We start from the raw sequence: 21155 nt of genomic DNA, 5'->3' as shown, positions 1-21155 counted from the left end.
GCATGGAATGGTTAAGAAAACTGTTGTTAACCATCCTTTGCTCCCAAAATTAATTCCTAAGACCTTACATAGGACTCTTTACAAAAACAAATCATTTCAATCGCTGTACACAGAGGGCAAACTCTAGAGGAGAATTTATTTTATTTATTAAACGAATTTATTTGGCCGCCCAACTCACACACGGTGACTCCGGGTGGCTTACAGAATTCTCAAATGCAAGGGAAAAAATGCATCTTTTCCTTTGAGGAGCACTGCTATTTATTCACAAGAGAAGGAAGCATTCCGCCATTTTTTGCCCGTGGGTTGACTTCTTGTAGATTCTGGATCAAAAGGTTGGTTGATTTGTCCTGCACTAGACCGCAAAGGATAGTGAGTGAAGGAGCCATTCATTTATTTATAGTTGTAAGGGGAACTGTATTTCAGTTTGTCTCAAAACTTCAATTTCCTCCCCCACAAAAAAACAGAAAATATATCCTTTTTTTTCCAATTTCCAAAAATGTTAAATTTCAACTCACAATTACATCACAGGTCGCCTCATAGTAGTTCAGCACTATTGGACTAAGTATTGACAACTGCAATAACTCTGAAACGGTATCTTTTTTCCATTGCCTACTACCTGAAAATTAATTTGGTAGACAAATTTAAGCACACAATTTCAGTTACTCTAAGCCACAGATTCTCAAACTTCCTACACCCAAGAGGATTAAAGATCACTGAAGCCAACCTTCCCCACAGTGGCAGCCTGTATGGGCAGAAGCAGAGCATAGAACATTTACCACAGAAGGAAACATAATCTGGATGACAGAGTTATTTATTTCAAGAAAATCAAGCCATTACTACTACTATTACTACTGTTAACATCATCACAACAAGTGGAATTATCTAGCTAGTGTTGCCTGATCTCCAACAGCTAAACCAAGTTAGATCTGGTCAGTATTTGGATGGGGAAACTACCAGGAAATCTCAGGGGTAGGCTACAGTGAGAGGTGAGAAGAAACCCAGAAGACAACAATGGCGAACTATTTCTATACTGTTATTAAGGAAACGACAAGGCTGCATCCATGAAGTTACCAGGAGACCGGCTTTACCTGCTTCTCTCATAATCCAAATGGAAGGCATATTCAGGGATCAGAAAGCTCCAAGTGTCATCTGAAACAAAACTGAAACCCACAGGAATATCCAGAGATAAGAAATACTACCTTAATCTAACCTTTGCTAACCTTGGTGCCCTTCAGATATGGACTTCGGATCCCAGAATTCCCCAGCCAGCATGGCCATTGAAAACTACATACCTAGAGAATGCTCAGATTAAGGAAAGCTGTCCTAGTCTCTCCAACATGAGAAATTAGAAGCTTGAACAACCCAAAAACAATGTATGGATGACTGAAAAAAAATATAGAGACAGACCTTTGAATATTTGGAAAAGTCTAATACCCCTAGGATGAAGACTTCCAGACTGAACAAAATGCTATCATCTAACCACCCCTGCAGAGTATCAGACTTCAGGCAACTGTATGCCAGATTTTTCCAGCCTAATGGATAGATTTGCTCAGCCATTTGTACAAAACATGCCAGGTGAAATAGATGTATGGGAATTCAGCACTACTAAGGACAGCCAATGCTAAATCTATTAAGCAACAACCCTATCGACCGCTGGAGAATTTTAATGAAACAGAAAAAGTTGGAGACTGATACAGTACAGGGCGCTAAGGAGACAGAGCTCTTAAAGGGGAATGGCAGGTTTTTCATTGCTCTTGTCTGCAAGAAAAATGAGTTGGCAACTTTTCTCCCATTTCACACACACACCCCAACCCACACAAGCATTTATTTACAGAAGTACATCTGGCTTCAATGCAGATCCAGTCTCTGCTATTGAAAGCATGGCACACAATGGTTCCAGCAGAACCCAGGATTTTCCACCGCAGAGTAAGGCAGGCAGAGCATAAACAGCTGCAAGGAATCATCGACCATTCTGATATCTGAGCAGAGATTCATCATTTGGCCAGCCCAGGAAATTGCTGTCCAAACGTTGCCACTGTGAACAAGCTCTCTCCTCCCTATCCTACCAAGTTCAGTGCTGTTTCCCACCTCATGATTTCCTCCTGTGAATTATCATCCACAAACAGGCAGCCTCTTTATTATGGTTAATGTAGATATGGTGGAAGAGTGAACAAGTTTCTGAATTTTCTGAAGTTATTCCACAGGCAAAGTATAAGTGGGTAGAGAAGGAGGAGAAAAATATAACTTGCTGGAGGAAAAACCAAAAAGTCAGCATTCAGTTGCAAATTCAATGTGGATTCCAGGATTTGTCAAGGAGTTCTATGCTTACCAGTTTAGAAGAACTTTATTTAATGGTGCTTACTCACAGCAAATTGTAGGATTATAATCATAACCAAATTTATACTTGCTAGGCACACTGCAGATTTTCAGTCTGCAGTTAAGCTTACTGGGCCAAGGAGATACAAGAAAGTCCAGTCCCGCATTTTTTGAAAATATATCATCCAGCTGGCAGCTGTTCAACCCTCTCTTTTAGTCTAGTAATTACTGCTTTGGCAGCATAATCTCTACCCAACCCTTGGGTAGCATCTTTTCTTTCTTTCCTTCTTTTTATCAATCCATCATGCTCATAAGTGATATGAAGCTATCATATAATGATGCAATTATATTATTTCCACATTGAGTCCAGCTAAACTAATTTAGTTATGTATGTGTTAATGTTTTCTACTACAGATTAAGGTTACTATGGTAACTAATCATTTTGGCCGGGTGAAGAGGTTGAATTTAATTGTCCCCTTTTCACGTGTTAATGGTTGCATTTCCTAAGGGAGGAACTTGCCTGAACTTGTTTTAGTTTCAGTTTCCCTTCTGTGTAGGCTTGCAGAGAATATGCAGCTGAGAAAAATCTCTCCTCTCAGCAAACAGCCTTTAAATATGTTTGTTTTCTGTAAATAAAATTATTTTTATAGAAATGCCTGGTGTGTGACTTTTCTGATCTCTCCTGGGCCAAAGGCTTTCCTAGCACTCTGCCAACAGGTTATGGGCCCAGGAAACAGCCCAGGAAACCCAGTAAGCCCAGTAAAACCCGAGAGAATAGAGAGATCAGCTCCACATCTCATGCACAATTTAAAGGCAGGTAGCAAAGACCTGTGAAGTTTTTCTTTGGAGCCGCCTGGAGATTTTCCAGCAACTGCCGGTCTACAGGACAAAGAAGCTAGCTGAGGTGACTTGCAAAAGGAGGAAGAAGCCATGGCTACCTCCCAGCCCTCAGCAATGCCTCTGGAGTGCCTATCAGAGACCAACTATTTGAATTGGGCCCTGAAGATGGAGATGTATCTTCGCAGAGAGAATCTTTGGCTGCCAATTGGTGAGCAAACCCCCCAAAATCCCAGTGCTGAATGGCTGAGACAGGATGAGCGGGCTAGAGCCACCATTATCCTGGGAGTTGAGGACAATCAGCTAGTCCACGTGTGAGGCATGCAGTCTGCAAAGCAACTTTGGGACGCTTTGAGAGACTTGTATGTAAAGGCAACAGCAGGGAGTAAAGTTACCCTGACAAAAAAGCTGTACAAAGCCTACCTTGCAGAAGGAGATAGCCTTCCTGAGCACCTGCATTATATTCAGCAGCTGTTTGTTGAGTTGCAGGAGTGAGGAATGGAATTTACACCTCTCACAAAATCCTATATCCTCCTGTCCTCACTAAATGAAACGTGGGACACGCTGATTTGTACCCTGGAGGCTATGCCTGAAGCAGACCTCACCCCATCGTATGTTACACAGCGCTTACTCGCTGAATGGGAGAAGAGAGAGGAAAGATCCCCCCCATCTCTTCTGACAAGCTGCAGTACCAGAAAAAAAAGGGAAAAGAAGAGAAAGGAAACTGAGGCCACAGCACTAGCCAGCCAGCGATGCTTCACCTGTGGTTCAGCTGGACATTTGCAGAGAGACTGTGCCTTGAGACCCAAGAGTAGAAAGACAGAGGAGAAGAACACAAGGGCAACACAGAAGAAGGCTCTTCAGACAACCCAAATTGCACAGGTTGCTGAGAAGGGTAATTCTGATGTATGGGTGTTAGATTCTTGGGCCAACTGTCATTTGTGTAATTGTAAAAGCTCTTTTGTGTCACTGTCTAAAACTGAAAGACAAAGTATATCTTTAGCTGATGGGTCTGTGACCAAAATTATGGGACAAGGTGACTTGTATTTATCCTGCTTAGGAGAAACTGTAAAAGGTGTGTTGTATGTGCCAAATTTACAATCAAACCTTTTATCTGTGGCATAATTGGCTGCAACAGGGTATGTCATAACATTTCAGAAAAATGGTTGTGAGATACGTAAAAATGGAAAATTGTGTGCTACTGGTATGTTAAAAGACTCCTTGTACCTTGTGCAAAATGCAAGGAAGCCAAGCTGCAAGGCTGCAGTTGGCAACACACCATATCATGACCAATGTGTACACCTGATACACAGGAGATTTGGTCATGCTAATTTCAAGTATATAGCACAAATGCCACAGCTGTATGCTGACCTAAAGATAAAATCCTGTGACAAATACTTAGATTGTGTAGTTTGCAAAGAATGCAAAACACTAAAAGCTCCTGTGAGTAAGCACAGTGACAGAGTTACAACTAGACCTTTGGAAATTGTACACTCTGATATTATTGGTCCTTTTGCTCCAAGTCTTGGACAAGCAAGGTATGCAATGACGATCATTGATGATTTCTCAAGATACACATTTATCTACATCTTAAAACATAAAGATGAGGCATTTGAGAAATTTAAAAGTTTTGTGACATGGGCAAATGGAAAATTCCCTAGGCCTGTATCTGCACTCCAATGTGATAGAGAAGGAGAGTACCTTTCTCACAAATTCAAAAGGTTCCTAGTGGAAAAGGGGATAGAACAAATTATTTCTAATCCTTACACCTCTCAGCAAAATGGTGTTGCTGAAAGAAAGGGCAGAACCTTGCAAAATGCGATGGAATGCATGCTAAAAGATTCACATTTATCTTTTAAGTATTGGGGAGAGGCAATATCTACTGCTTCAGCAAAGGATCGTTACCTTGTCGTGGTGCTGGAGCTTGAGCACCTCAATGATGCCATGAGCTAAACCGTGAAGGGCCACCCAAGACGGGAAAGTCATGACAGAGAGGTCAGACTAAATGCGATCCCTGGGGAAGGTAATGGCAACCCACCTCAGTATTCTTGCCGTGAAAACTAAATGGATCAGTACAACCAGAGATATGTCGGTATACCATCGGAAGATGAGACCCCCAGGTCGGAAGATGGTCAAAATGCTACTGGGGAGGAACAGAGGATGAGCTCAACTAGCCCCAGACGTGATGACGCAGCTAGCTCAAAGCCGAAAGGACGGCTAGCGGCCGACGGTGCTGGTGGTGAACGGCGAATCCGATGTTCTAAGCATCAACACACCATCGGAACCTGGAATGTAAGATCTATGAGCCAGGGCAAATTGGATGTGGTTATTGGTGAGATGTCAAGATTAAAGATAGACATTCTGGGCGTCAGTGAACTGAAATGGACTGGAATGGGCCACTTCACATCAAATGACCACCAGATCTACTACTGCGGACAAGAGGACCACAGAAGAAATGGAGTAGCCTTCATAATTAATAGTAAAGTGGCTAAAGCAGTGCTTGGATACAACCCAAAAAACGACAGAATGATCTCAATTCGAATTCAGGGCAAGCCATCTAACATCACAGTGATCCAAATATACGCCCCAACCACAAATGCTGAAGAAGCTGAAGTAGAGCAGTTCTATGAGGATCTGCAGCACCTACTGGACAACACGCCTAAAAGAGATGTTATTTTCATCACAGGAGACTGGAATGCTAAGGTGGGCAGTCAAATGACACCTCGAATTACAGGTAAGTATGGCCTGGGAGAACAAAACGAAGCAGGACACAGGCTGATAGAATTTTGCCAAGACAATTCACTCTGCATAACAAACACTCTCTTCCAACAACCTAAGAGACGGCTTTATACATGGACTTCACCAGATGGACAACACCGAAATCAGATTGATTACATCCTTTGCAGCCAAAGGTGGCGGACATCTGTACAGTCGGTAAAAACAAGGCCTGGAGCTGACTGTAGTTCAGATCACGAACTTCTTCTTGCACAATTTAGGATCAGACTAAAGAGATTAGGGAAGACCCACAGATCAGCTAGATATGAGCTCACTAATATTCCTAAGGAATATGCAGTGGAGGTGAAGAATCGATTTAAGGGACTGGACTTAGTAGATAGGGTCCCGGAAGAACTCTGGACAGAAGTTGGCAGCATTGTTCAGGAGGCGCCAACAAAATACATCCCAAAGAAAGAGAAAACCAAGAAGGCAAAATGGCTGTCTGCTGAGACACTAGAAGTAGCCCAAGAAAGAAGGAAAGCAAAAGGCAACAGTGATAGGGGGAGATATGCCCAATTAAATGCAAAATTCCAGAGGTTAGCCAGAAGAGATAAGGAATTATTTTTAAACAAGCAATGCGCGGAAGTGGAAGAAGACAATAGAATAGGAAGGACAAGAGACCTCTTCCAGAAAATTAGAAACATTGGAGGTAAATTCCAGGCCAAAATGGGTATGATCAAAAACAAAGATGGCAAGGACCTAACAGAAGAAGAAGAGATCAAGAAAAGGTGGCAAGAATATACAGAAAACCTGTATAGGAAGGATAACAATATCGGGGATAGCTTTGACGGTGTGGTCGGTGAGCTAGAGCCAGACATCCTGAAGAGTGAGGTTGAGTGGGCCTTAAGAAGCATTGCTAATAACAAGGCAACAGGAGACGACGGCATCCCAGCTGAACTGTTCAAAATCTTGCAAGATGATGCTGTCAAGGTAATGCATGCTATATGCCAGCAAATTTGGAAAACACAAGAATGGCCATCAGACTGGAAAAAATCAACTTATATCCCCATACCAAAAAAGGGGAACACTAAAGAATGTTCAAACTATCGAACAGTGGCACTCATTTCACATGCCAGTAAGGTAATGCTCAAGATCCTGCAAGGTAGACTTCAGCAGTTCATGGAGTGAGAATTGCCAGATGTACAAGCTGGGTTTAGAAAAGGCAGAGGAACTAGAGACCAAATTGCCAATATCCGCTGGATAATGGAAAAAGCCAGGGAGTTTCAGAAAAACATCTATTTCTGTTTTATTGACTATTCTAAAGCCTTTGACTGTGTGGACCATAACAAATTGTGGAAAGTTCTTAGTGTTATGGGGATACCAAGTCATCTTGTATGCCTCCTGAAGAATCTGTATAACGACCAAGTAGCAACAGTAAGAACAGACCACGGAACAACAGACTGGTTTAAGATTGGGAAAGGAGTACGGCAGGGCTGTATACTCTCACCCTACCTATTCAACTTGTATGCAGAACACATCATGCGACAAGTTGGCCTTGAGGAATCCAAGGCTGGAGTTAAAATCTCTGGAAGAAACATTAACAATCTCAGATATACAGATGATACCACTTTGATGGCTGAAAGCGAAGAGGAACTGAGGAGCCTTATGATGAAGGTGAAAGAAGAAAGTGCAAAAGCTGGTTTGCAGCTAAACCTCAAAAAAACCAAGATTATGGCAACCAGCTTGATTGATAACTGGCAAATAGAGGGAGAAAATGTAGAAGCAGTGAAAGACTTTGTATTCCTAGGTGCAAAGATTACTGCAGATGCTGACTGCAGTCAGGAAATCAGAAGACGCTTAATCCTTGGGAGAAGAGCAATGACAAATCTCGATAAAATAGTTAAGAGCAGAGACATCACACTGACAACAAAGGCCCGCATAGTTAAAGCAATGGTGTTCCCTGTAGTAACATATGGCTGTGAGAGCTGGACCATAAGGAAGGCTGAGCGAAGGAAGATCGATGCTTTTGAACTGTGGTGTTGGAGGAAAATTCTGAGAGTGCCTTGGACTGCAAGAAGATCCAACCAGTCCATCCTCCAGGAAATCAAGCCAGACTGCTCACTTGAGGGAATGATATTAAAGGCAAAACTGAAATACTTTGGCCACATAATGAGAAGACAGGACACCCTGGAGAAGATGCTGATGCTAGGGAGAGTGGAAGGCAAAAGGAAGAGGGGTCGACCAAGGGCAAGATGGATGGATGATATTCTAGAGGTGACGGACTCGTCCCTGGGGGAGCTGGGGGTGTTGACGACCGACAGGAAGCTCTGGCGTGGGCTGGTCCATGAAGTCACGAAGAGTCGGAAGCGACTAAACGAATAAACAACAACAATATCTACTGCCTGTTATGTACAAAACAGATTGTATAACTATGTGATTCAGGACACTCCATTTGTTTTATGGTGTGAAACCAAAGGTAAACCATCTTAGAGTGTTTGGTAGCACTGCTTGGGTTCATATCCCAAAACAGCAGAGAAGGAAAGGAGGCCCCACAACAAAGAAAGCCATCTTTGTTGGCTATGAACAAAGCCAAAGGAGCTACAGGTTCATAATGGGAGAGAAATTAATAATTAGCAAAAGCGCTTCTTTTGCTGAACAAAACTGGGGGAGATTAAACTCTAGCTCTCCAGTTGATCTGACCACCACAAGAGAACAGCAAGGACTTGCTGATGGTGATCTTTTGCCTGATGAGGACATTAAACCAGAAAAGCAAACTGAAGATCTGTCTGATGAGACAGATGCTTCTCAGGAAAGTGATAGAAGTCAAAATTTAAGCCCTGTATTACCTCGCAGATCTCAGAGAAGTAATAAAGACGTTCCTCCATCACGTTTTCAGGCTGAAACAGTAAAGGCATTTCACATATTCACAGAACCTGAGTCTTTAGAACAAGTGAATGCTTTAACACTTGAGATTGCACAAAATTGGCATTCTGCCATGCAACAGGAGTTAGCATCCTTGAAAGAAAATAAAACATGGAAACTGGTAAATCTACCTCCCAATGAACGCTGTCTAGGTTGTAGGTGGGTTTTCAAACTGAAAAGGGATGCTGATGGCAAAATCCAAAAAGATAAAGCAAAGTTAGTTGCAAAAAGGTTCACTCAAAGGAAAGATTTAGACTTTGATAAGACTTTTGCACCAGTTACTAGAGGTGAATCAATTAGATCACTGTTAAAAATGGCTTCACTCAAAGGAATGTCAGTTCACCACTATGACATTCAAACTGCATTTCTCTATGGTGATTTAGACCACAGATTATACATGCAGCAACCCCCTGGCTATGAAAAAGGGGAGAATCTAGTCTGTGAACTGCAGAAGTCAATCTATGGGTAAAACAAGCTGCTAGATCCTGGAACCAAAAATTAGATGAAAAACTGCAGAATTTTGGTTTTGAAAAAGGAAAAGCAGGTCCATGTGTATATATGAAGAAAGACAAACAAGGCTGTATGTATCTCTGCATTTATGTTGATGATTTGCTGCTGTTCACACCAACAGAAAAACAAAGGCTTGATTTTGAAGCCTGCATGAAAAGCCATTTCACATTAAAAAGCCTTGGAACTGTAACAAATTACCTAGGTTTGGAAATACACAGGAAGAAGGATGGTAGCTTTCAGTTAAACCAAAAGGGGAGATAATGTTAAAATAATGTGAATGGAAAGACAGAGTTAACAAAGCAGACTGGTTTGCATCTTATTCTGTAGTATAAAAAGGGGAGTGTTAATATGTTTTCTACTACAGATTAAGGTTACTACGGTAACTAATCGTTTTGGCCCGGTGAAGAGGTTGAATTTAATTGTCCCCTTTTCACGTGTTAATGGTTGCATTGCCTAAGGGAGGAACTTGCCTGAACTTGTTTTAGTTTCAGTTTCCCTTCTGTGTAGGCTTGCAGAGAATATGCAGCTGAGAGAAATCTCTCCTCTCAGCAAACAGCCTTTAAATATGTTTGTTTTCTGTAAATAAAATTATTTTTATAGAAATGCCTGGTGTGTGACTTTTCTGATCTCTCCTGGGCCAAATGCTTTCCTAGCACTCTGCCAACAGTATGAACACTTGAAAGAACAAAGTCCATTCAGAGTGAGGGCTATGCTCCTTAATACATGGACACTGTCATCAAATTAGGTATGTGGTGGATACAGTGTGAGATTCACAAAAAAACAGCAAGCACTTTTGGTGCCTTTAACCCCTTATTGAACTATTTATCTCCAACCTAGAGAAAATAACCAAAGCAGACCACCACCTTCCTACTCTTTGTAGTCCAAAAGTAAATTCCAGAAACTTTAATCCCTTATTTTCGCAAACCATGTTTCCCCCATCTAGCTCCTTCCAGATGCAATAGATTCAATCACAGATGCAACCACAGATATGGTAAGACTGCCTTTAACCACGTACACTAAAAAATCTACAGAACGCAGTCCCAAAACATCTGTATCTAAGCTGTAGCTCTCTTCTCTATGCAACACAAGGAAGGCCTCTTTTCCCCTCTTCAACAACAATTTAAGCACATTGTTCACTAGGGATGTGCAAAACACACCAATTCCAGATCTTTCTGTTCCCAGATTGGTGAGTTTTGCACATTGCTTCTGCTTGCTCCATTTCCTAGGACCCGCCAAAGCACAAATAAAGCAAGCTGAGAATTGGATCTAGTCTACAGGCAACCAGCTGGCCACCCTTGAAATATTAATTTATTTACTTATTATATTTCTAATCTATCCAATACCCAGAGTTCTCAGAGCAGATTACAAAGTTACTAGAATCATTAAAAGTTTTTTGAAACACCTGAAAAAAAGAGAAAAAGATTAAAACAATGAAACCAATACAATACAATCAATCAATAGGCCAGGAAGGAGAATAAGCTAAAGTCTAGTATTCCAATACAAAAACTCAGAAAAAGTCTGATTTTTGGCCATCATAGACTAACATGACTTTTGTCCTACAATATTCCAGCATAGAACAGGCATTAACCGTTAAGTCCGATTCCAAACGATTAAAATGCCTAGGAAGGAAAATGTTTTGGTTTAGTGCCAGAAAGAAAGTAATGAATTTGCCACCTAGTTTATTGCTAATTTTAATCTGTCTTTTCTACTTAACTATAATTCTGCATTTTTGGTTTTTAAAATTTGGTTAGCCTCTTGGAGTTCTCCCGAGAGTAGAAAAGCATATATAAAGTAAGCAAGCAAAGGAATAAATAAATGCCACCCTGAGTTATGCATTCCTAATTTTGTAAGCTGCCCGGAGTCACCATGTGTGAGTTGGGCAGCCATATACATTTGTCTAATAAATAAATCAATTTATTTTATTTATTTTATTTTATTAAATTTATGTCACTGCCCATCTCCCCCAATGGGGGACTCTGGGTGGTTTAAAATAAAATAAAATAAATAAATTCCCCAAGCAGGGTCCATAAACGAAGAGGCCCTATTTCTCTAGCCACCTCCAAGTTCTCCTGATAAGTTCATCAGGCAGATGAATGGCTCTTTCAGGCTGAAGCCATTAGAACCAAGCCTTTCAAATGGGCCCCAGAAACACATGGGCAATATTATTTGTTCTTAAAATATTGGCTACACAAGAGGGAGAGAGTTAACGTTCTCCTTCCCTTTCTCCATATCCACCCACATGGATGTCTCCCTCCCTCTCACAGCCTCGTTCTGGAAATTGTGAGGGGCTCTTGACAAACGTCTATAAAATCAAGAGGAAAGGGGGAGAAAATTGTGATCTAACACATCCCTGTCAAACTCACACAGCCGGCTGCCTCTCTCACAGACCATTTGGCAAACACTGGTTCTCCAGGAGACCAGCTGCTCATGCTGCTCCCGTCCAGCAGCATCAGGGATATGAGGATTTGGGGAGAAATTAACAGAGTCATCAAAAATTGAATAAAAGATGTTAAGGAGTTGTTCCTTCCCTGTAAACATCAAACGGTTCGGCGCACGACGCGAGCTTTGATAACTGTTCCAAAAAAAAAAGGCTGAGCGAACATTGGAGGGCTACCGATACAAAAGAACAGGATCAAAAAGAGCATTATATCCATATATGCTTTTTAGAAAGAAGAGATAAACAAAGATATTCTGGGAAAGGATTGGCCAGCCAGCCTCAAAGAACACAATCTGAAGCATCCTGTATTCATGGCTGGGGGGGGGGAAATTACTTCAGCAAGTTTCAAATGTATAGAGCACATAAAATTGTATCTTTGGAGACAGCTGTTTTTGACAATAGTGAGATCTGAACATCTACCTGCTAATCTCCAAACCTTACTAAGTGATATTTCCTAATTTTAAAAATAGGGGTTACCCTTCAAAAGCAACGTTTTCCCAGCCTGCCTTAAAAACTCTTTCAAATGACAGTCTGAAAGAAAAGAAATTAAACTGGAAAACAGCAACTGAAAATACAGATGTGCAAAAAGTAATAAGTTTGAAGTGGCCAAAAGGTCAAGAGGAACATTGCCATGAAGCTGCACATTTGCAGATTCCTTTGAAAGCGAGCAGGCTCTGCAGTAAAAAAAAGTTTTAAAGGTGATGCTAAAAGCTATGACAGTCAAGGAAACAAACGTAACTCTCATTAAGACCACCTTGTGCAGCTGCTGATATGGTCTAATTAAAAAGGAGGACTTCAGCTAAAGATGCTACAAGGGTCGTTCTTGGTTAAAAATCGGAAGTGGACTGTACTTGAAAAGGAAGGAAATGCCAACTTTGGTTTACCGATGTGCCTTCAGACAGGTTCCTGGGTGTTCTCTAGGCTCTGTAGACAGACAGACAGACAGACAGACATGTGGCCTGCTGCGTCAGCCCGTAGCATTATATTTAGTTGCATCAATGGCTTTGCCCCCCCCCCCAAACCCGCCCCCTGGGATTAAGAGCACATCCTGAGTTTGCCTGCTAGTAAAATGGTATTTTGTGATAGGCCATGCCTCCTAAAATAGTCCTTTCATAAAGGGGTAAATCTGCCATATGCTCTCCAAACCCCCCCGTGCGCACCTGGCCCAGAAAGATTGCCTTGTTTTATACATTGTCCTTTTATTATCTGCCACCAAATAGGGTTTCCTATATTACAGAAGCTGAAGCCTCTTTATCAGAGACAAAGGTAAAACCAGCTGGCCCATTGCAAAGAACAGGGAGTTTATCAAACCACATCTAACGTTCCAGAAATCTCTCCCTTTCCATTTGAGTTGAGAAAAAAATAAAAAATAAAAAAATAACATAAAGGGATATAATCTATAGATCAGTAGGAAAAGCTTGGAAGGGAAGATGGTTTTGGAAATTTGCTGCAAAGGTTAAATGGCTGGTATACTAAGTCCTCAACAAAATCTTCACGGTAACAGTACTCTGGAGCAGCTTTGCTGTATTGAAGTATGCCATAATGAGAAGGACAATTGTGTACCAAGATGAAGTTAAGCTCCAGTTGCAATAACAAGAAGCAAAGCAAACATCCCATCCGAAACAGAATTAACAAGCACAACTGACCCAGATTTGACTCAGCAGAATGCAATGAATTTGAATTGCACTTGGTCCCCTTGTAATGCTATGCCTGCTTTGAATCTTAACTTGATATCAAACACTGAAAATATTTTCTAGGAATATAGAATAAGCTATACTTATTAAGGCTTATTCTAAGGCTTATTCTAAGGAGAAAAGTGTGTGCGTGTGTGTGTGCCATGTGCACAACAGTGAAGTATACAAGAGAGTAAACAAAGGAGATGCAGGAATATGTTCCAAAGGCTGCTGAACGGATGAATCAAAACTATGCCAGTATTCCTGTCTTCCTTATTCAGACAGACCATGATTGAAAGGAAATTCTACCCGCAGTGTAAAGGGTTATCGAAATGCCAACATCAAGACAGGGTTATTTTTCTTTCTCCTGCATCATTGCAAGAGGATACGAATGCAGCCGTGGCCCATGGAGACCATTAAGGCTGAGATGAAGTATGGAGCCAAAGGAAAGGGGAAAAAAAAAACTTACAGACAGCAAAGGAATGGCAACTTTTCCAAGAAAGTCAGGCGGCTTATCTCCATCTTCATCGAACACCATTACTTCCAGAACATCGTGAATGTCTTTAACAGGGCTGGAAAGAAATTTGCAGAATTAGGGATTCATATTCATTCCGTCTGCCGCAGAAAGAGGATATGCAGAGCAGAGAGAGTGGAATGGTTACTTCCTGTTATCGGGGCACTATGTTCCAACCTATGGTTGCATTAACATTCTTCATCTTTCGCATGCTCCTACACCCTTTTCATACAAACTGCACCAAGGTAGTTCTCCCATGTTTCAACTTTTTGTCTTGTGCTAAAATACAAGAGACTGAACTTTGTTAAATTTTATCTGGCTGATTTTGGACCTTTCTTCAAGTTTGCCAAGATCCTTCTGAATCTTCATGCTGTCAATAACAGTGACAACTCTGAGTAATATTCTTGCAACACCTTATCCATATTTTGCCATCTGGCCAACATAGTGTCAGACCTTTTGACAGCTGCACAAAACTGGAAGGGATTCTTTCTAAGCACGATTCTCACAGAGTCTTTTTGGCAAGATTTCCTGAAAAGACAGAGCTGGCGTTATAAGAATTCCAGCAACTTAAGTATTTCCCCTTTAGAACCAATGAATCTCCATGAACACTAGGGTGGGGACTTTCTGATTCTCTTTCTAATGGCTTCTGATAATCCAGCAGGGAGGCAGGTCTCTTTATTACAACCGAGAAGCTCCAAATGGTTCTTGTTAACACAGTAGTCTCCCAATCCTGTATCAGTCTGGGAACCAATGCTTACAAATCGACATTACGGCACACATTATCAAGTGGTCCTGTGATGGAACTCTCTGACCCTGAGAATGGATGTTTCCAAAATAGTGAAAAATAAAAACATTGTTGTGGTATCAGCAAAATAATTAGCCTCCTCCCCATTAAACCAAGACTTAGGTAGAAAGCCAAAAGAGAGTCCCCACCTTAATATACTCACAGATAAATGAAGGCCATGATACAGCCATGATACATTTCCAAGACTCTGTTACTTAATCCCTTTTCTTCTTGCAGTAAACCTGCCTACTCTGAATCTGTGGGTATCTTGCTTTCTCGGTTGTCAGCTGCTTGGTATGGGGAAGGGTTCCTATAGGTTATTTTCTAGAAGTTCAAAGGTAAATTGCTTTGTAATCTATTCTAGAATTTTGTCCAGCACAGATACCAGGCTGAGAACCTTCCATAATGTTTTATGGACTCCCAGAGGGGCTTTGTTTGGCAAGTAAGTCTTTGTGTGATGTTGGGCCCACCATGCTCAGAGCTTTATATTGGCTGTGGACCTTCACTGACTTAGACAACCTCTTGATTCTCTTAGTGTCCTATGAGTTCCACCACTGCTTACAACCTCTCTACCCTTTATTTTCATACTCTTCCTTGCAGACCTTCTCCTTAGAGTCTTCTTTCAAGAGGGCCACCTACTACTCAACTAAATCCTTTTGATTCGTTTTAATAATTTGGAGTATACCATAGCATTCCTTTTTCCAACATTTCTTCCAGTGGAGATACAAGCATGCAGTTGCCTCAGGTCATGGAACCAATGAGCTGGAAGAAAGGCCATTTGGGCCATCAAGTTCTGCTTCTTCTCAGTGGACCATGTTGTCCTCTGAAAGAAAATTCTACTAGCAAATACCCAACAGATCACTGATAGAGCATTCACTACCATCCCTAGATGATTCCACCACCTTCTCTGCTACAGATGTCTCTGACTGCCTTGCTAACTGCCCACATTTATATTCTGTGGGTTCAAAGACTGTGCAAGGAAGTATCTTGAAGTAATTAACTGGGTTAGCTTCTAAGAGTATTAAGACTAATTAAAAGTAATACTATGAAGATGATAAACATAACACATTCTAGACTGTGTGGGAAATGCCATAATTTTTTTCAGAAGTCTCTGAAAAAATACAAAGCATTGCTTTTGGTTTTAAAGTGCAGAAACTCTGGAGAAGGTATGTCCTAGGCAAAACAATATGTTTTGTTATATTTTGAAAATGCCTACATGTCCCCCACCTCCTTTTGCAAGATTGATTTCCTCTAGGTGTGCTCCCTCTCTTTTGGCATGTCTTACAAATACGCCGGTCATCCCTAGAATCAGGAGTTTCTGTTACAAATCCACTTACAAAGTAAAGACCTGATTCCACTCTGGGTTGAGGTTTTTGTAAATGGTGTAACTCTGAAGTCTGCTGTTCCCTAACGCCAGTATGCAGAAGGGATCGCTTTTGCCTACAGAAACAAACCAAAACATATTACATTCAAGAATCTGATCAACGAAGAGAAGTTTGCCAATATTCTGGTGAACCACTAGAGAGACTGTTCTCTTTGTTTCAGAGCCTCCTTTATGGAAATGCACTTGTTTGAGGCGCAAGAGTCACCTGCTAGGAAAATATTGCCAGGTTCTGCTCAGCTAACGAAGGACTGTGTGTGCATGCCTTCGAGCGTTGAATCCAGGAGACCGCTTGGACTCGTCTCTGCAGTTTTCTTGGCAAGGTTTTTTTTTCTTCCCAGAAGTGGTTTGCCATTGCCTCTTTCCTAGAGCTGAAAGAGAGTGACTGGTCCCAGGTCACCCAGCTGGCTTTGGGCCCAAAGCAGGACTAGAACTTACGATCTCCCAGTTTCTAGCCTGATGCTTTAACCACTACACCAAATTGGCTGTCTAACAAAGGTGAGGGCAAATGGAAACCCCTGCAGGAAGGCAGAATCACCTTTGAATCACATTCAACTCCTGGTGCCTACAAGGCCAGGTAGTTTCCTTGGCAACAATGTAGAATTAGTTTGCCTCTGTTTTCTTCCAAGTGGTTTGACTTGCTTCTCTAATCTACAGGTCTAATCTATAGGACCCATTATCATGGGAATCAGCTTTAGCCAGGGAAGCTCACAGATGAAATTTATTTATTTATTAGATTTATATCCTATGGCCTAGTGTATCTTATAGGTAATGAAAATAAAATTTGAGGGAGTATGGGATGAGTTCCTGGAGGAAAAGCAAAATACAGGTCTAACAAATAAATATGAATAAAACAGCAAGGCTTGATTTAGGTCTGACCAAAAAGAGATTCTCTATTCTGAACATCCACTCTCAAATTTCAAAATGGAGCAGGCTAAATTTGGATTCACTTGTGAATTAAGCAGAACCAAGCCAGACTTCTCAGGAGCTTCATTTTAATTGTCCACTTTGTTTTTTCCAAGAGTCACTCAAAAGGATGGCTCCAGTACCAAGTGGCATTGGGACAAAAGAAAAAAGGGGACCTCTGAAAAAATCCTTCACCAAGAGAGAGAGAGAGAGATCAGTGAGAAGTGAAAGAGCAAAGCATCTCTTCCAAAATTTCAGTCCAGGATTTTATGGTATTTTGTCCGGCTGCTTTTACAATTGCTCCTTTCCTACAGATTTCTCCAGTGCTGTTGGTCCTCAGATCTATGTGGGGCATTTGAAATATATTTCTTCCTAGTTCTGCTCCATAAAAATCTGCAATGGAATCAGAATACAAATAGAATACCTGCCATATTAATATAGCCCTGGGTGATACTGATCAGCACCTCCTTAGTTATACATATATAAAAAAGTGTGCTTTTCTACCAAATGCTGGCTGAGGTTATTTTTTTAAAAAAAACTGAATTCAGCCATAGTATTATAAACAAATTATTTTAGATGAGATAGACTGTATGCAAAGTATTTGTTTTTAATGGTTTTTTATATTAGGGAATGATCAATTTTAGAATCCTTGATTTTATTTTGCAACATGAAATGGTTAGTAATGTTTGCTTAATTGACAAGAGGAAGATGAATCTTTTTGTCTGGTTTTCATTTTTGCCATGTTTTATACTGAAATTATATATAACAGATATGTAAATGCTATGTTTTCTATGCACCCTTTATACATGAGCATATGTGTATATTTCCCCAGATATTATCTAGTTCTCGGAACAAAAGATCAAGCACCAATTAATCACCATTTTAATTCACAGTCATGCTGAACACAGCAAAAGAGAAGTAAAGCAATATATACCCGAAAAATCTGCAGCTAGCAGATCAACAGCTTTTAAAAGTTTGACTTGCAAGAATCCCATATCCTTGATGTTTTGGAAAGAGTTCCTTAAACTCTGAAAAGAAAATAATTGTTAGAAAAATAATGCTCTGAAAGTTTCTATGTTACATTTGATGTGTCAGCTTTTAAAAGCAAATTTTTCTCAAGTCCAAATCACCAGCTAAATAAGTAGGCCTCATATGCGGTCCTTCTGTTCCTCTTTTACTTTTTTGTAACATGCTAGTTCCCTAAATGAGAACCTTGTGTCTAATTTCCTAGCAGTACAGTTAAATACTTATAACTAGGTTTAATTTTTTTTTAATCTGTTCAGACATGTCCAATTCTCAGAGGCTGCCTGGACAAGCCCCTACAGTTTTCTTGGCAAGGTTTTTCAGAAGTGGTTTGCCATGGCCTCCTTCCTAGGGCTGGGAGAGAGTGACCGGCCCAAGGCCACCCAGCTGGCTTTGTGCCCACGGTGGGACTAGAACTCCCGGTCTCCCGGTTTCTAGCCCAACGCCTTAACCATGACACTATGCTGGCTCTCCAATATAATTAACTGTGCAAAAATTGCAGATCAGAATTGTTGATGTACATGTATATACATATGCATGAGTATATATTTGTATATACATTTTATTTATATGGTGGTGTCCGTATGTATATGTATACGTGTCTGCTCATGTGTGCGTGTATACACACATACAGTGTGTGTGTGTGTGTGTGTGTAGATAGATAGACAGATAGATAAAAATAACAGACTAATCCTAATTCTACATGCATTGGAATAGAAATCGTAGACCTGCCCTTTGGCTGAAAGCAATAATCTGTGTTCACAAAATTCTATGCTCTTTTGGCTTTCATTTTTACCACTCTTTACTCTGAAAGTGTATATAAACAGTAAAGTCACCTTTGAGTAAAGCTCAGTTGCTTGTGACTTTATCTAAATTTTGTGGCAGCAACGCATAAGTGTTTTCCCACTGCCTTCTTCTGAGATGTTCTTTCTATTTAGGCCCAGCCCACAGCACAAGGATTCCCAAACTTTCCCATCTAACCAGACCTGATCCTGCTCGGTTCTTGAGATCATTCAAGGTCAGCTAGAGGTTGCACCTGGGCTGGCAAAAATGGCTGCCACATTTTTCTGCACCCCTTCTCACATGTATCCTTCCCTAAGTGGAAGGGTCAAAAGCTGCAAGATGCCGGACACAGCACCACAGTGCCCCTTTTGACCCCACAAAAGGGATGAGGCTTTGATCACAACGCCGTGTCCGCCATCTTGCAGATCTTGATTCTTTCCCTGTGGATACCCCTGCTTAAGGAGAAAGGGAAAAAAAAAAATAACCATCTAAACTCACATAACGCTGGGAAATCTGCTTTCTTTCATTGGGGTCTCCCAGGGGACAGACGCACAAATCAGAGATAGACACCCCTAAGCAAGGTGCAACAGAGATCACCACCACCAAAAATCCAGGCTGTTTCTCCAGGGGCAATTCCAAACGGTTGGCCTGTTTGTCAGGGAGTCCTCCGACATCGACTTTGCATCTAAGACAGTAAGACGCAAAAGAAAACAGCGTTGCTTCATATCTTACATTGCTTCAAATTATCCCTCTATTACAAAGTGATGGGAGCTGTACAACCTTCAAAGCAAGCTGAATGAATGCTTCTGCTGGACTGTATCGCCTCAGAAAGTATTTGGAGGGAGGAAGTTGAAACTACACCAGAATTAAAATATCCCACGATATGCAGGGCTTACCACAGTACCCTTCCCTTGGTACACGCACCATATGGGTTTCCTTCCCTTCGTCATACTGGACTATCAGTATTCACGTCCTCATCTGGGTTTTCAGAATTGAAAATTGAACTTTACATAAATACTGAAGCACAAATGTGAGCTTATATTTTATATCTTCCTTAGATTTATATTCCCCCTTTCCTTCAAAAGTTCATCACAGCCTATAAGATACCCTCCTTTCCTTTTACCCTCACAACAGCCACGCTGTCAATAGATTCAGTACTCAGAGTAGGTTCTATGACAGAAGTTGGATACAAGCTGTGAAAGGAGAATGTGTGTGAGAGAGAGAGAGATGTGGATGAATGACCGGCTCAAAGTATCCCATGACTGACTTTCCACAGCTAAGGCTGGACTTGAAAATCTGGGTCTCTCCACTCTGAGTCCAGCACCTCCCCCACTTCTACCCTATCCTGGCTCTTGAGCAGAGAGAGAGGAACTGGCCCAGAGTCCCCCCATGGAGCTCCCACGCCTAAGGGAGGGCTAGAACCTAGGTCTCCCTCCTCTTAATCCAACACAGGACCCAACTCCATAACTTGTTGCATTTCTTGCATTCAGCCAGCAAGTGCTGTAATTTTAGATGCTAATCTCCAGGGAATCAAAGGAAGGAATACAGAGTTGCTGGGCATATGTTGATATCAAGAACTATCAAGAAACCAAATAAATATAGCAAATATACTGTGTTAGGGAACTTTTGTCAATCAGGGGCTGCACTTCCTCTTTCAGCATTACCTACAAGGCACAAAATGCCTGATTGCTTGTCACGTCACTGAAATAGGTGGGTCCAAAATTTAGAGTTGTTTTCTCCTACATTTGGGGCCATGTTGGTATTTTTTTTAAATTATTTATTTATCAATTTATATGCTGCCTCAATCACCAGAGTAGTTCTAGGCTTGAGGCACATATTTTGCCCCTTACTCCAAAAAAAAAGGAAAAATCATCTCAATATTTTTAGGGGGATGGTGGAGGGGAAGAGGGAAGGATTTGTAAATGGTGTACTGCAAGACTTCTGATGCTTATTCCATGGTCTATGGGTGACATGGATCCCCACATGCCCACCTGAGGTCAGCAGTGCCTCTTGAAGTGGGCAAGTCTAAAAAATATCAGGGGGGTGGAATTTATGAGGTGCCCTACAACCCTCCCAAGAAACAGCTACAACCTCCCAATTCAGGGAACACAACTACAAGTAGTCCTCACTTAATGACCACAACTGGAACCAGAATTTCAGTCGCTAAGCAACAGCATCATGTGACTGGACCTGACTTTACAACCATTTTTACCATCATCATTAAGTGAATCACCGCAGTCATTAAGCAAATCAATGATTCCTTATTGATTTGGCTCGTCAGAAGCCAGCTGGGAAGGTCACAAATTGCGATCATGTGATTGCAGGACACTGCAACCAGTCATAAATGCCAGCCG

General features: G+C 41.2%; 1 protein-coding gene across 1 annotated transcript in view; it reads right to left on the bottom strand.

The window, feature by feature from the left end:
* The window catches only part of MCTP2 (multiple C2 and transmembrane domain containing 2), a 151077-nt gene that overhangs the window by 55983 nt on the left and 73939 nt on the right, over positions 1-21155 (bottom strand). Inside the window, exons 11-14 of the mRNA XM_063314329.1 lie at positions 19300-19486; positions 17930-18023; positions 16046-16148; positions 13880-13982 (exon numbers count right to left, since the gene is read on the bottom strand). Of these exons, the coding sequence (XP_063170399.1) occupies positions 13880-13982; positions 16046-16148; positions 17930-18023; positions 19300-19486 (487 nt within the window). The remainder of the gene's footprint in view (positions 1-13879; positions 13983-16045; positions 16149-17929; positions 18024-19299; positions 19487-21155) is intronic.

The sequence above is a fragment of the Candoia aspera genome, chromosome 13, assembly GCF_035149785.1.
Source record: "Candoia aspera isolate rCanAsp1 chromosome 13, rCanAsp1.hap2, whole genome shotgun sequence".
NCBI classification, from domain to species: Eukaryota; Metazoa; Chordata; class Lepidosauria; order Squamata; family Boidae; genus Candoia; species Candoia aspera.
Note: the sequence above shows the minus strand (reverse complement) of the source record. Positions and strands in the feature narration are given on the sequence as shown.